General features: G+C 36.3%; 1 protein-coding gene across 3 annotated transcripts in view; it reads left to right on the forward strand.

Moving 5' to 3' along the window:
* The window catches only part of Prp5 (pre-mRNA processing factor 5), a 593,106-nt gene that overhangs the window by 463,360 nt on the left and 113,519 nt on the right, over positions 1 to 16,227 (forward strand). For all 3 annotated transcript variants that reach the window (XM_090403381.1, XM_090403382.1, XM_090403383.1), the window contains exon 15: positions 8,064 to 8,167. In XM_090403381.1, coding sequence (XP_090259507.1) covers positions 8,064 to 8,167 — 104 coding nt within the window. The remainder of the gene's footprint in view (positions 1 to 8,063; positions 8,168 to 16,227) is intronic.

Consider the following 16,227-nt stretch of genomic DNA (forward strand, 5'->3'; position numbering starts at 1 on the left):
AAGACGTTTCAAAAGGTATAGCCAAACTACCTAGATCCATATGCTTACGAATATGCTTCGTTCCTATCAACAAGATATCCACTTTTCTAGACTCAGTTAAAGATAAACTTCTGCCTCTAGCCCACCCTGGAGTGTATTAAATTCTTTACCAGTGTAGATTATTACATTTAGGCCAAACATGTAGATCTGCAGCCATGCATTATGATGAATATTTAGACTACGTTAAGGTTCATAGCCAGAGCAGTCAGGACCTGCGGAGCCTGCTATCACCACCAAACACAGTTCTTTCAAAGAAAATTAAGGTGCTCCATAAAAGTAATAATCTTGGAAAGATTATTGCTTTATTAATAATTTAAGTCAACACAAAGAGTTGTGTTGACTTAAATTATTCCTCTTATGGGGAATAGTTCTTCACAAATTCCAAAATTAACTGAAATTTAATTATATATATTATTATTAAATCTAGAACCTTAATATAATTAGACCCTGATGCTCTAATCATGTCTGTGAATTTGCTCATGTTATTGTTGAATATATACTAGTTTCTGTTCTTGTTGGTTAATTTGAAAGTCATACTGAAAATGCCCTTGATACTAGGGCAAACATTTTATACTAATAAAAATACATTCGTAAATTAAATCCATTTTATATTATTTATTAATATATGTCAAGTTAATTTAGTGATAAATATGAATTTATGCTAGGAAAGAGGAATACAGAATTGTGTGGAAAGGCTTGTGTGTTCATCACACATGTTGATTGGATTTTAATGGTATAGATGCGAACACAAATTGATAAGAAAATAACTATTTATTAACTTAAACACTAATATTTCGCTGGTATTATATCCAGCATCTTCAGAGCATACAAACAAATTTTGTTACAGTAGGACTAGTATGAGTAATTGTAGCGTGCAACACAAAGACTAAAATCCTAATTAGGTGCCATCTAAGTTAAGAAATAAAAAATAAAAAATGCTGCCTAATTAGGACTTTAGTCTTCGTGTTGCACGCTACAATTACCCATACTAGTCCCACTGTTACACCGGATTGCGGTTGTCTCGCTACTGTAACAAACTTTGTTTGTATGCTCTGAAGATGCTGGCTATAATGCTAGCGAAATATTAGCATTTAAGTTAATAAATAGTTATTTTCTTATCAATATGTGTTCACATCTATACCGTTAAAATCCAATCAACAGGAATACAGAATGTTTCTTATAGTTTTATTCTGCCATATATATTGCTGTATTAATTTTTACGATTATTATTGTAATTAGTGAAAATATTTAGGAAGATTAAATATTCACTTTAAAAATAGTGGCAAACAAACGTTTATGCTATGAAATTTCTTCCTTCCCTACCATAAAAATGGCAAAATTAGACCTTGTATATTAATGTTTAATTTGTACCATTACATATATTAGCAAAGTTTGTATTTTAAAAGCTAGAATAAACTGACTTATCCATAATTTTCTCAAAGGTATTCTGTTTCTACCTTATGCCTTTTTAATAGTTATTTTCGTATATTGATGTTTTGCTGAACTGGATTTCGTTATTCCTCCAAGTCTGCAGCTTAGAGTTCAACCTACAGCTGCTCAAAAAATACTTCATTATGTTCATTCTTAATTACTTGTCCTCACATAACATTATGTGCTATGGGTTTCTGAAATTCCTATGTGTGCTGTAAAATAGTAGTTTGATGAAATATTTTAGGAAGGAAGGATAAACACCAGTGTTTCTTAGCTAAGTAATAGCAAATGAAAGTTAGCTACAAATAGTAAAATTCTTGTGGAGTTATCCATGTTCAGATATCACCTCTAGGATAGCATTTCCAACTAAACAAACTGTTGATTCGAATCCCATTTTGTCATTGCTGTTTGTAAATGTCTGTGGGTCGAATTTCATTGCCTAGTGAGAGAACATTATCTTGCCTGTAGGAAGCATGAAATATCTTGAAAAAGTACCATAGTTAGTCTCTTATCTAATCCTTAGCTCTTCCATGCTAGTAATATAATATAGGTGAAATTCATATACAGTGGATAGCTTTGATATCTGTTACTTTGACATTTGTGTTGTTAGATTTTGCATGAAATCCAATGCAAGACATTAAAAAAGTAAATAATGCTTTGCTCTTTGGTAATGCAATACAATATAACAACATTGCCTAGTGAGAGAAAAATAGCAATGTGAAAAATAAAGTTAAAATTAGATGTTACTTTAGTATTCTTTCTACACTAGAAATATACAAATGTAACTCAACAGAACATACTTGGTTGAGAAAAATTTTTGAGCCGACTTGTTATCCTGCTTGAAACAGTATTTTTCATGCCACTACTCCTGAAGTTTCATTTGGTTTGGTCTGATAAATGAATCCAAGTGCCAGTCACTTTCAGGTAATTATAGAGCAACCATTATTATTATTATTATTGTACCTCTTCTTAAACCCATTAACAGACAGAGTAACATCTGAATCTGGCAACCCATTCCATTCATTCACAACTCTCCAAGTGAAAAATTAGTCTTTATGACCGTAATAACTATGCTTTTACTCAACTTTAAGGGATGACCTCTTGTTCTGTCCACCTCTAGCTAAGTGCTGAAACGTTTCCCCTGTATCAATCCTATGAAACCCTTTAAGTAACTTAAATGCTTCTATCATATCCACTCTTTTTCACATATCAACCAGCTTTCGCATTCCCCACAGTCAGCTATTCTCATAGGAATGTTCCACAAACGACTCACCATCTTGGTTGCTCACATCTAGATCCTTTCCACTACTTCCTCATTTGCAAGAAACCCAGTAGACCAGACCTGAGCACAGTAATTCAGATGTGAATGTATCAAGACCTGATAGAGAGGAATAGCAGCTTTCTTATATCTACTTGTTGGTGTGTTCTTCAGTAGCGAAGTAATCTTATGAGCAACCTTAGCAGCATGACCTCTGAACTTCAACTCCCCCCCCCCCCAATCCCTAGCTTCATCTATTTCCTGGAGTGCAGTTCCATCAATGTGGTACACACAGCTTGTAATCTATTTATCCCAAAATGCATAACTTTACACTTTTCCACATTAAACTGATTCCCATTATCTTTTGTCCACACTGACAGCCTGTTTGTCATCCTGCAAGTTCTCCACATCACCTTGATTCACTATTACTTTACCTAATTTTGCATCATCAGCAAACTGCTGAATATTTCCTTCCAGGTTATTTCCTATATCATTTATGTACAAATTAAATAGTAGTGGTCCTAGCACTGAACCTTGCAGCACATCACTAGTCACCAGATTTTGCTGGATTCTGCTCTTCCGTATACCACTTTTTGACATTTGTCCAATAGGAATGGATATGACACTGGTTATGTGGATAAGAGGATCATATCCATTCCCATTTGTTATAATTTGTGTAATAGAGTTCCATGTGATATTCAGTTACATGCCTTTGCAGAATCATCATGCAGCCATTTCCCTTATCCAACTCAGCAGTCACTTGATTATAAAAAGTTAATAAATTACTAAGGCATGACTCACAAAGCCATGTTTCCCCCTAATAGAGCATCAAACTCCTATCCACCCATTCCTGAATTCTCTTTTTGACCATTTTTTTCCAGTAAAAGTACTTTTACCATCACTTCTGAGATAGTGATTGGTCTGTAATATGCTACTGCAGTCTTAGAACCTCCCTTATGGAAGGGAATTATTTTATCTTCCTTTCACTCTCTTGTTACTCTACCAGAGCTGAGACTTAAATTAAAGAGCCTAGTCAAAGGCATTGCCAGTTCCCTTAGAATGTAAGCTGATATCCTATCTAATCCAACAGCTGTATTCACATTAAGATTCTGTAATATCCCAAGACTCTCCAATTCATCCACTTCTGCTCCTACAGAAGTCTGTCACATATATCACAACATTAACCTCACATGTATGATATACCTTTGCAAAGTGGTCACTCAGTAACTCAACTTTTTATCTGCTTCTGTCACCTTGTCACCATCAGCACTCATTAAGGTTATTCTCCTCTTACTTGCCACAATTCCCCTTTGCCTGCTCAGCTAGTTTCTTCTTAGTACTCTGATTTTGCCTTCCTTACCATAATGGTCACCCTTCTTGCCTGACCCTTGTATTCATCCATCTAACTCTTACCTGATTTACTCTCCTTACCTTAGGTAAGGAGAGTAAATCAATTGAATATAGTTTCCTTTAGATGCTCCTTAACTTCCCATGCACTATTAACGTCCTTTCCTTTCCTTGCAGGATTTTATGTTATGGCATGGTTTTGAGCTTCCTCCTAGCAGGTGATTATGATTGTCATAATCACCTGCTTTGTAATTTCACATATTCCTTTCTTGACAGAATATTCCTCATATTGTACAGTCTCTCAGTTCAAGACCACATAGTCATGTTCACCAATCGGAGGCAATGGATAACTCTTCTGATCCTATGACCAGGTTCAATACTCTTGCACCTCAAGCCTTCTCCATCACATACTGCCTTGAGTAATTTTCTCCCTCAGCAGGTATATAAATTCCATTTCCTTACTGCTGTGCGATCTCTCTCTTCCTTCCAGTCTATATCTCCATGATTGAAGTCCCCCATAATAATCACTCAACTGGCATTTATTATACTAATTTGCTAATGCACACTTCCAGATCATCCCTGAAACCCCCTGGTCTATAGCAGTAACCAACCATATATTTTGTCTTGTTAGCCTTTATCTCACACTACACTGCTTCAAATGAACAGCAGCCCTCCTGCATATCTTCTATTCTTTTTGACTGCAATTCATCTGTTATCATCATCAGTACCTACCCCATCCCCCATTCTATCCCTGTAACTACATCATCTGCTGTTAGCCAAGTCTCACTAATGCATGTAACTTTTGATAAAGTTGCACTAACTAATGCCAAAAATTCCTTCTCTTGTTTTTGGTACTTCTGGCATTAGATATATAGAAACTGCAGCATCCCTTTAGCCCCCCCCCCCCCAACCACCTTTACTTCCTGAATTGACTATCCTAATCGATATTTTGGCATGAGAGACTAGATTCTGCACTTGTTGGTCATTCTCCCACTCACTTGCCTCATGGGTGTCTTCACACACATATTCACTTACATCCACCATAATTGCATTAGTTTTCCTGAATTTACACTTCAGCATGCTAGCTGAACAAAGCTCTCTCTGTCTGGACACCTAACACCAAAACCATTTAGATTCAGTCAAACAGAGGCTATAGGTCCACAAACTCTACATCATTCTTTCGGCACAACCTGTGTATTGATTTGTATGCTATTAACGTCTTCCTCCTCAATTTGCCTCTGTCATAGCGCAGCAGGAGACTTGCAATTTTTATCTTCTTGTCCTTCATTTTTGCATTTACAAGTAATAAAATATTGTTACTTGCAAGCTTTGTAGTTGAGTTTAATACTATCACAAAATGTAAATATCTATAAAGCCTCATGTTTGTCAGTAGGTTTTTTTGTTGATTCACTCTGAAAAGCTGATCAAATATTTCCTTCCATGAACACTAGCTCACCAACTCTGCTTGTTGATATTCATCCCATACTGCCTCTTCCATGTTTTAATAGTCACTGGAGATTTAACTTCTCATTCATTTTGCTTCTGATGTTGCTTTTCCATTAGAACCAAATGCATTAAGCTTGCTTTTGCCAACAAAATTTACATTGTTCCATGCTATATTTTTTCCTCTTTGTATGTTATGAACTTCATTCTTTTTTGTTTGTTTGCTTATGTTACTCTCTTGCCATTGTATCCTTTCATTCTGCAGACTTGATTGTGAACTTCTTTTCACATTCCACAAGAACTTCTTCAATTTTTGGTGCACTTGGGATTTTTATTCTACTTTTAGAATTATGCATTCCTCCTGTTTAATTTGATTTTTTTTTCCCTACTTCTAGTTTGTGGTATTGATTCAGTTAAGCCTTCCTATCATGCATTCTACTTTTCAGATGGGATGAAAAAATTGGAAACTCTCTGGACCAAATGTGTAAACCTCGATGGAGACTATGTTGAGAAATAAAGGTGATTGTTCCCAAAAAAAATGTGTTTACTTATTTTTTTACCAAACTTTTCAAACAACCCTCGTATGTTCCATTTCACCACAGTTGACATCTATAGAATATACAGGCAGCCCTCAGTTTACGCCTCACTTCCGTTCCTGAAAAGAACAGACTTAAACCAAATCGGCGTAAAACAAACCCAGTTTTAATGGGAGGTACAAAGTTATGTTCAGTGAAGTCAAAAAATATGCACATGAAGTATTAAAGCTTTGATAATACATGCATGTATATTTGTTAAAATAAAATTATTAATAACGAAAACAAAATTATATACAAAAAATATGAAACTTCGAAAAGATATTCAACATAGAAATATGTTAAAGTTCCTGGTTTCGGATCACTTGCATTTTTTTGAAAAAAAAGTATCCAGTGTTAACAGCCTAGATTTTCTTTTTCTTTCTTTAAGGAGTTCAATGTAAGGTCGAATAGATGCAATTACACTCCTTTTTACATTCGCACTCTGTTGCCAATCATGGTCCATTTCGCAGAGTTCATCAGTCAATGTCTCTATGCTTGCAAGGATATGCTGTAAGTTCATACTTCTACTACTGACATTAGCACGTGTCTGCCCATCTTCCATTCTTCGAATCACCTCCATCTTCTTTTCAAGTGTAATTGATTTCCGTGCCTTCTTAACACCAAGTTCTGCTAACTTTTCTGCACTTCTTTTATCAGACATGGTATGTAATTACATACTTTATCAATTTAAATACATATGCATGTAAAAAAAATTAAATAGAACAATTAGGTAGATTCAACAGTAAAACTAGGTTTGATATATATATATACGTTGTAGTAGCTCGGTAAACACTCAAACACTAGAGTGTCTGCTAGCATCGTTTTTCAGTCAAACCACACTACAGTAAGAAAGCACGCACAGGCATCCGCCATTATTGTGAATTGACTTAAATTGAACTGTCATAAACCGAGGGCTGCCTGTATGCTGTTCATTGAGCAATTGTGCAGCCCTCACCATGAGTGACACAGGATACTAACTGGTTGTTACAATGAATTCAGTAAATAATATTCACTTCTCTGGCACTTGATTTAAAGTTTTCTCTTCACATGACAAAACAACATTAAAGTCATCACTTCCTGTCATAACTTGTTTTGCAATTTGCTTTGAACAATGATGTTTAACAGAGAACACACGTCTAAAAGTAATAACTAACTAATTTTATTTAGCTAATTAGATTACAAGCCACTATTTCACCTTGGTTACCAAGGTGTCTTTATAGATACAGAGAAAAACTAAAACATGTCCATGCAGGCAGGCAGGCATACTAGCAAGAAGGCAAACACTGACTAATTGCAATAGGCTTGCTCTTATAGTCCTTGTTAGGAGTTTGCAAGATTCCACCACCACACACCCATAGAGAGTGTGGTAGGGCAATCGTGTTGTAGTGTTGTGGCTCAGCACTACAAAATTCTCCAAACCTAAATAAATTTGGCTGCATCACACTCTAGGAGACCATCATTGTGGGACCTTCAGCAAGATTCCCACTGTCACCCATAGAGGGTGCCAGTTAAGACTGTTGAAGCTAGCCTTTTGAAATCACTGTGTTTGTCTCCCTGTTTGTGTGCTGCATGCACATGCTTTGTTTTTTTTTGTGCCTGTGAAGATGCCAAGGCAAAATGTTGGCTTATAATCTAATTAGCTAAACAAATCTAGTTGATTATTACTTTTAGATGTGTGTTTTCTCCATTAAACATCAGCATGAGTATTAATTAAGTATCCATACCAGATTAATGGCTTCTAGTGTTTCTGAACTGCTCTCAATGTTTATTTATTAGATTGCTTTTCATTTCAGATAATATCTGGCATTGGTTTTAGTACAACAGAAAGCTTTGGTTGGCTCAGAATTGCACTGATCAGTGTGTGTGTGCATGTCTGTATGCATGTATGTGGTACTTCTTTTTAAAGTAAAAATTTTTGGTGAAGTAAGTTAGTTAAAGCAGTTAACATATTTCAAAACATTTCATTACAGATTGCTACTTCTGTAGCTGCAAGAGGTCTAGACGTGAAGCACCTTATTCTAGTGGTGAATTATGATTGTCCAAATCATTATGAAGATTATGTACATAGGTGTGGGTAAGTGATTGTAATTAATTATATATCATTGTTTCTTACCAGGCTGCAAATCTGCAGCCTGGTAAGAAACAATGAAAACTTGATTACAATGTTGTCTGAAAACTTGACAACATTGTAATTTTTTTAACTGTTGATTGTCCAAAAAATTAATACCATAATAGTTCATCCTACTTAAAAAAATAATCTTTCCTGTTCCATTAAACAATCCTCCATTTCTTTAACTTTCCTCTAAGCCTATAATAATATGAACAAGAGTGCTCACATCTGTTCATTCACATCTCTGCTCTAAATCCAGTAACTAGTTTTTCCTCATCCTCTTTCATTCTGTCTGCTGTACTTACTAGAACTGTCTTCCACACTAAAGTTTATCAATTATTGCATTTCTTCTGTTATTTTCCATATGGATTAGTTTACTCCATCCATCTGTTTTTAATGTTGGGCCCATACACAAGAGGTTGGTTGATCAACCTATAGTACATTAGTACCATATATGGGTAGTGGATTGGGAAAGGAGAACTTGTTTATATTTGATTTAAAAGACTGCATATTGTATTCCTTGGGAAACACATCAGGGGGAAGACTATTTCATAATACAGCAGTAGCAGCGATGGATGGAGGAGGAAAAGAAACTTGTTCTGTTGGTTTCCAGGTGCACTGTGAATGGATGTTGAGCAGCAGCTGCACATGTTCCAATGAGCTTAGTACTAAGTGGGGGAATTATTCATGCTTTTTCAGATGAACATTTCCCATCGAAATATTTATCAAATACTCATATTGCAGAAACCAAACATCTGTGCAAAAGTGCGAGGACTGAGTTGGTAAGAGATGGATCATTTATCAATCTAATTGGTCTCCTCTGTATTGAGTCAAGCATTTTGAGGGAGCTTTTAGGGGCTCCACTAAAAATGTTTGTGCAATATTCAATATCTGGGTGATTTGTGTAAGGTTAACAGCTGTTCAGAGGCAAAGTAATGTCTTGAGCAAAAGAGAAATTCTAATTTTTTTAAAACTTCTCCATGGTTATGATGTGTTTATGCCAGGAGAGGCTTGATGTCAGGGTAATTCCAAGAAGAGAAATCTCATCTTGTCTGGAAATTTGGGTGTTGTCAAAAATATTATTGGGCAAAAATGGTTCTTTTTTTATGAGAAATAAGACAGAACTGGTGATAAATTTAGTTTAATCCTTTATCCCAGTGAGAGCAAACAAAGTTTGCGAACTGGGTTCTATTAGCATTGAAATTGATGAGGTTATCTGAGCCCCATTGGAGGATGGCTTGGAGGCCAGAATTGAGGGCAATTATGGTTGATGTTTTGTAGGATCTGAGAAGACAGAACCTTCTGAAACCCCAGCATTAGTTGAAAGATGAAAGGATAAGGAAACATCCACCATCACAAATAGTGTGCATCCAGAGACAGAAAGCTGGTGATCCAACTACAGAAGTCCTGAGACAGACCAAATAATGGCAATTTGCTTAGCAAGTCTTTGTGACAGACCCGATCAGAAACATTGGAGATATACAATGCAACCACTTGAGATTCACCCAACTTCTCCATGGCATTTGTCCAGAGATGGGTGACATATATGAGCAGATATCCTGTTGAATGACAGTGATGGATCATTGGACATCAAAAGATGCCATGTGGTCCTGTTGTATGCTTTTCTGGAGACATTAACTCTGAAAATTGGTCACTCCAGACACAACATCCATCCATCTCATCGGTGGTTTACCCTTTCCTCTTTTGCCAGGAACTTTACCTTCTGTTACTGCTTTGAGAAGTCCTCCTCCATCCTTTCAATCCAAAGTATTTCAACTTTCTTCTGTCAGGGGCCTTAAAGTTTTACTGATCCTTTTTAGCACCCATCCATATGTCTGCCTTTCAGTATATGGTATCCTCAGCAGCCTTCTGTAACACCACATCTCAAAAGAAGTTAGCCTTTTCCTATTGCACTTTGTTAGGTTTCAAGTCTTGCATCCATAAGTTGCTGTTGGAAAAATAGCTGCATCCAAAATCCTCAACTTTGTTTCCATGAACATAGATCCATCCATCCATCCAGATTTTATACAAGTGTCTGACTGTTGTTTTAACCATTCTTAATGTTCTTCCATTGTCTTCTGAACAGCAGTTCTTCACATTAGTAATGGAACCTAGGAACTCAAGCTTTGCTGGCTTCCTCAATTCTTTCTCCATTAATATATGCTTGTTTCTCAGAAGCTTCCCTGTCTGTATTTCCTTTTAAAACCATAATCTTTGTCTTGCTAGGATTGTGCTAAGGTCCTCTGTTCTCACTGATCTCGTTAATTTTGTCAAGAATTAGTCTTAGTTCTTCCTTGTCATTACAAATGATTACTGATCAATCTACCACCTATCCTAATTTTTGTCTTGATCTTATCCAGTGCCATATGCATGATGTCCTCTGCATAGATACTAAACAAGTTATTGGAAAGGGAGTTAGGCAAGGATGCCTAACTCCCTTTCCAACCTGAAGCCAATCAGTTAATCCAACATCTGTTCTTACCACAGCTTCTTATTCCCTGTACAAGTTAGCTATCAGCCTGATAGTGTATTGAGGAAAACTCATTCTTTTCCTTACTTCCCACAGTTTTGCATTTTGAACACAACCGAAAGTTTTAAACAATCTGTAAAATGCATTACCTTAGGGAGGCTAAATTCTTTATATTTTTCTATGATCTGTCTAAGGCAAAGGATCTGATCTCTGGTACCCTTGCCTTTCATAAAACCTGCCTGTTCCTCAGTCATGTCTGCCTTGACTTTGGCCTCAATCCTATTTAGAATGATCTTTAATAAAATTTTGCTTGCATCAGATATTAAACTAATAGTTCTATTAATATAATTAACGGCTATATTAGCCTGTTTTTGTTTAGGAGTGTCCCTTATATTTAATACATTGGCTAACATAACTCAAAAGGGGTATATATATATTTTAGGGCATTATGGGTGAGTATAGAAGGCAATTATGGCAGAATAAAAAATGTGGAAAAATTATATACATACCTTGATTTTGGTTTAAAAGATGCCTTCTAAATCCAAGCTCTTGTTGAAGGGGGGGGGGGGAGAGGGAAAGAACATGGGGATGTACTTGAGACACGGGGATGTACTTGTCTCAAGTACATCCCCATGTTCTTTCCCTTTCCTCCCCCCCTTCAACAAGAGCTTGGATTTAGAAGGCATCTTTTAAACCAAAATCAAGGTATGTATATAATTTTTCCACATTTTTTATTCTGCCATAATTGCCTTCTATACTCGCCCATAATGCCCTAAAATATATATATACCCCATTTGAGTTATGTTAGCCAATGTATTAAATATAAGGGACACTCCTAAACAAAAACAGGCTAATATAGCCGTTAATTATACTTAATAGTTCTATAGTTCTTGCAAGCCTTCATATCTATCTTCTTATGTAGTGGTATGAAAACTGACTTCTTCCAGTCTCTCTAGGCCATGATCCTGTCTCCCATATCCTTGTAATCGATCTGTGAACATTCTTATCCCTCCATCTTCTGTGGCCTTAATTAACTCTGCTGGGATTCCATCTGCACCCAGGACCTTATTGCTATTAAGCTGTTTAACTGCTCTTTAAACCTCATGTCTAAGTGGAAGAGGGTCCAAATCGAAAGTTTCCTGGTGAGAGGGCTCTTACAAATTTTTTTTATCCTCTCTGTTGTACAGTATTCTTTTCAGTATCTTTCCATCTGTTTTTGATTTCCATTTCTTCTGTTAGACTACTCCATTTTGATGACATTCAGTATGATCTTAAACTTGTGTTTTAGGTCACGAACTTAAACGAAACATCCTTTTATAATAGTGCCTCCTCATCTGGAACTCTATCTTTTCACATTTATTAGTATAAAACTTTTCCTTGTCCTGCTTCATGGCTCTTCAGACTTCTCTTTGCAATCTCTTATATTCTTCAGTCCCTGTGCTGTTTTTTTTTTTTTTTCGGCCTTCTTTCGATTAGATGCTCTGTTAAACCTGATATCCCTGGATCTCTTGGTCTTCTTATTGGGCTGAGATACTTCTTGGCTGTATCCTGTATTATAACCTTGACTCCTCCCCAAAGCATTTCTGGTGAGTTCTCCTCACTAGTCTCCAAAAATTCATCCAACTGATTTGACGTTTCCCCTGTGAACCCACTAGGAATTACTTTAATATACAGTCTAGTGCAATGTGACTGACATGGAAGGTTTTAGAATACTTAGTCTTAATTTGGCTCTTATTAGCTGATGGTCTACTCCTGAAAACTTTTTTTACTGACATAATACAGGGTTAGCCTAAAAGAAATAGACACTTTCAAAGTTTTACAGAAAGAAGAGTTTTAATAGCATGGCTGAAATATTTATCGTATAGTATCCAGGTAGCTTGTTACATCAACAAAGCATGCTAGTCTGGGATATATTTCGGGCGCATTTAATGGAGGCAAGCAAAGAGAAAGCACATGAGTTACGTATAATGCGAAAGATTTATGATAAAAAATACTACTTAAAGTTAGGGGTTCGCATTATATGCGGATCTTAAAAAATATAACATCTTATTAGACTTGCGCACACAATATATACTACCTAATGCCTGTGCAACCAAAACTACTTGATCCACTTGCATTTGACGACCGAGCGCGCATCGTATCTGTGCATAAAGCCAATAATGTAAGTAGTACTAATATCCTGCCCCCTTGGCAGGATATTAGCACAGTTCAGTATATTGGTTTAACCACAGTTCATTTTAAATATTATTTGTTAAACAAACCTAGCCTGAAAATGAGCCAACAGAAACTTAAACATTAATCTTTTGAAGCAGGATTTAAATTGCGTGTCGTGCATTTTGCAGAAAAACATAATAACAGTGTTGCTATGAGAGAATTTGGTGTAAGCAAAAAGACAGTCTTGAAAAAATCCCCAAAACGAAACGTGCCTGTCATGGAGATGTAGCATCCTTTCCAGAACTCAAAGAAGAGCTAAATGAATGGATTTTGATGCAACGACAACATGGCATTATAGTAGCAAGAAATCCAATTCGTTTTCGAGCTCTACAACTCAAGAATAGTAAATTCAAGGACACACCAGGTATTTCATCTTTCCTTGCTTCGCCTGGGTGGTGCAACAGATTTATGGAACGCAAAGCATTAACATTACGACACTGAACAAAAATTGCGCAGAAGTTACCAAAGTAGCTTGAAGAAAAAGTGGAGTCCTTCCATAAATTTATCATAAAATTACGGAAGTGTCACGGATATGAACTTTCCCAAATTGGCAATATGGATGAGACACCCATACTTTGATATGCCTGGGAATCGAACAGAAACTAACTTGGTGAAAAGGGTGTCCTCATAAAAATAACAGGACATGAAAAAACGCATTTTACCATTGTTCTAGCATGCATGGCAGACAGAACCAAATTAAAGCCGGCAGTGATGTTTAAAAGGAAGAAAATTCCGAAACATGTGAAATTTCTACCAGGTGTCATTGTTCCTGCCAATCAGAAAGGTTGGATGGATGAAGAAGGTGTACAATTGTGGCTGGATCAAGTATGGAACATACGTCCAGGTAGCTTGTTACATCAACAAAGCATGCTAGTCTGGGATATATTTCGGGCGCATTTAACGGAGGCAAGCAAAGAGAAAGCACATGAGTTACGTACAGACCTAGCAGTCATACCGGGTGCTTTAACGTCCATTTAGTAGCCGCTTGATGTCAACTTGAATAAGCCATTTAAAGATCACTTACGTGAAAAATGGAGAGAATGGATGTCATCTGGTTTGGTGAAGACAAAGGGTGGGAATTTTGAGATCACCCTAGTCACCAGCTTGGTTAAAAAAGCATGGGATTCAATACCATCTGAAATGATTCGACGCTCATTTCTTAAATGTGGAATAAGTAATTCAGTGGATGGATCCGAAGATGACGTCATATACAAAAGTGAGGATGATGCACAACAAAATGGAGAGCATGATGATGATGACGACAACTGCTACACTGATGACGCAATGCCTACAGATGAATTCATAAATGAAATGTTTGGTGACACAAAAGATGAAGAAGAATTTAAAGGATTTTGACATTTTGTTTTAAAGTAAATATTTCTTTCATTAATTCGTATTGTATTATTTATAATGTTATGGAACAAGATCAACAGATCGCATTATATGTGGACATGGCATTTTAGGGCTAGTTTTCAAACGAAATTTCTAGTTCGCATTATACGTGAAAATATACGGTACATGGTTTGAAGAGAATGTCCTGAAGTTTACATGGGCAAGTTACAAGTGTTCTATGTGTGATCTTTTTGTAACACAACAATCTTTCTGATGTAACAAACAAATTTCAATTTATAAAGCATTTAAACTGTCTATTTCTTTTAGGCTAACCCTGTATACCAGATTCATGTGTGTATCACCCATAATTCTGAGTAATATGAGCAGGAATCGGATAGATTTTTGTTGTTTTTATTTTTTATGTTATTTTATTTCATATTTTTTTATACAACAGAAAACACCTAAAGAAAAGAGAGAAAAAAATGCATACTGGAACTTAGATTACATATCTTTTACTTTACTTAGTGTCGTTGAGTGAGGTATGAAATCCAAGGAATTTTAGTTGATGTAAGAAGTTTACATTATCTTGCTCAGTATTTATTCTGTGTCACCTTCATCATGCTTTCAAATTTTAGTCATCAAAACTGGGGTAGATACATAGAGCACCCTGCATTTGTCATCACATACCTGCACTCGTTCTTCTCCCCCTCCCCAAATGAGGTGTGTTTGGACACAGCAATATGTTGTGGGGATTTCTTTTTGATGCGAGAAGAACTAGGTGATGCACATTCCATTTCAGAGGTTGCTCTCTGTAGATCCAAGATTTGAAAATTTCTGTAGTAAGAATCAGTTGAAAATGTGCACACATTTATTTTATTTTATTTTGTTTATTTATTTTTTTTTTTTGTATGGTGTCTGAGAATGTAAAAAAGTTATATGCAGGCAGTGCAGACAACTTTCTGTTCTACTTCAAGGCTTTATACAAACATTTAGTGAAACTACTCATGTCAGACCTGTAAACTGCTCGTATTATTATTATTATTGTATTCTGTGACATGATGGAGCTTTTATTATTGATTTATTAGTCTCTCTCTCTTTCCTTATGATTTTATTCAGTTTTCCTTTTTTATTGTCAGAGTGCACACGTTACACAATTTTTACTATCCCTGTAAAGACGATGACTATGTGACATATTGAACAGGAGATTTCTTCTGCTGTATATAGAGGTAAAATTATTTTCTTCTAGATAGCAGACGAAGACAGATGTATTTAACTGAACTCTCCATGCTTGCAAAATTCAAACGTATTTAAATTTGCTTTGATGGAAATTTTTTAAATGTCGATTGTGCTTTCAAGAATAGTCTGCTCAGCAAGCATGCCATTTTTAAATTGCTCAAATTACTGTCATTTATATAGTTTCTTTCATACTGTCCTTGTGATCTTTGATGATAACTGTACAACTTCTTCTTCTACAGCTTTTACCACTTAAATAGGGTCGCTGTTTGTGGTGAGTCTCCTCCACAACCTCCTGTCATGGGCTGTAGCCACATCCAAGTTCATCTTCAAGTCCTCCTCCACCATCTCTTCTTTGGCTGTCCATGCTTCTTCTTCCTCCCCGTACATCCATCTGCATGACCTTTCTTCCCACATACTCCTCCTCATCACATTACTAAACCATCTCAACCTTGCCTCCTGTATCTTTGCTCCTAAGTTTGTAACTTTCACTGTTCCCCTTACATAGTCATTTCTCAAACGATCCTTTCTGGTCACACCGCACATCCACCTAAGCATTCTCATCTCCGCTACCTCCATCCTGCTGATGTTATTTTTCCTCAGGATCACAGTTTCCATAACATATGTCATTGCTGGTCTGACCACTGTAGATTTTGTCTTTTAGATTGATCAGCACCCTCTTATTGCATAGCTCTCCAGCCAATCTCTCTCCAGTTCCTCTATCCTGCATCCCACTTCCTTCTCAGCCTCACCATCCTCTTTCATTGTTGAACCT

The sequence above is a fragment of the Typopeltis vanoorti genome, chromosome 14, assembly GCF_054136105.1.
Source record: "Typopeltis vanoorti isolate ZY-2024b chromosome 14, IOZ_Tvanoo_1.0, whole genome shotgun sequence".
Classification (NCBI taxonomy): Eukaryota; Metazoa; Arthropoda; class Arachnida; order Uropygi; family Thelyphonidae; genus Typopeltis; species Typopeltis vanoorti.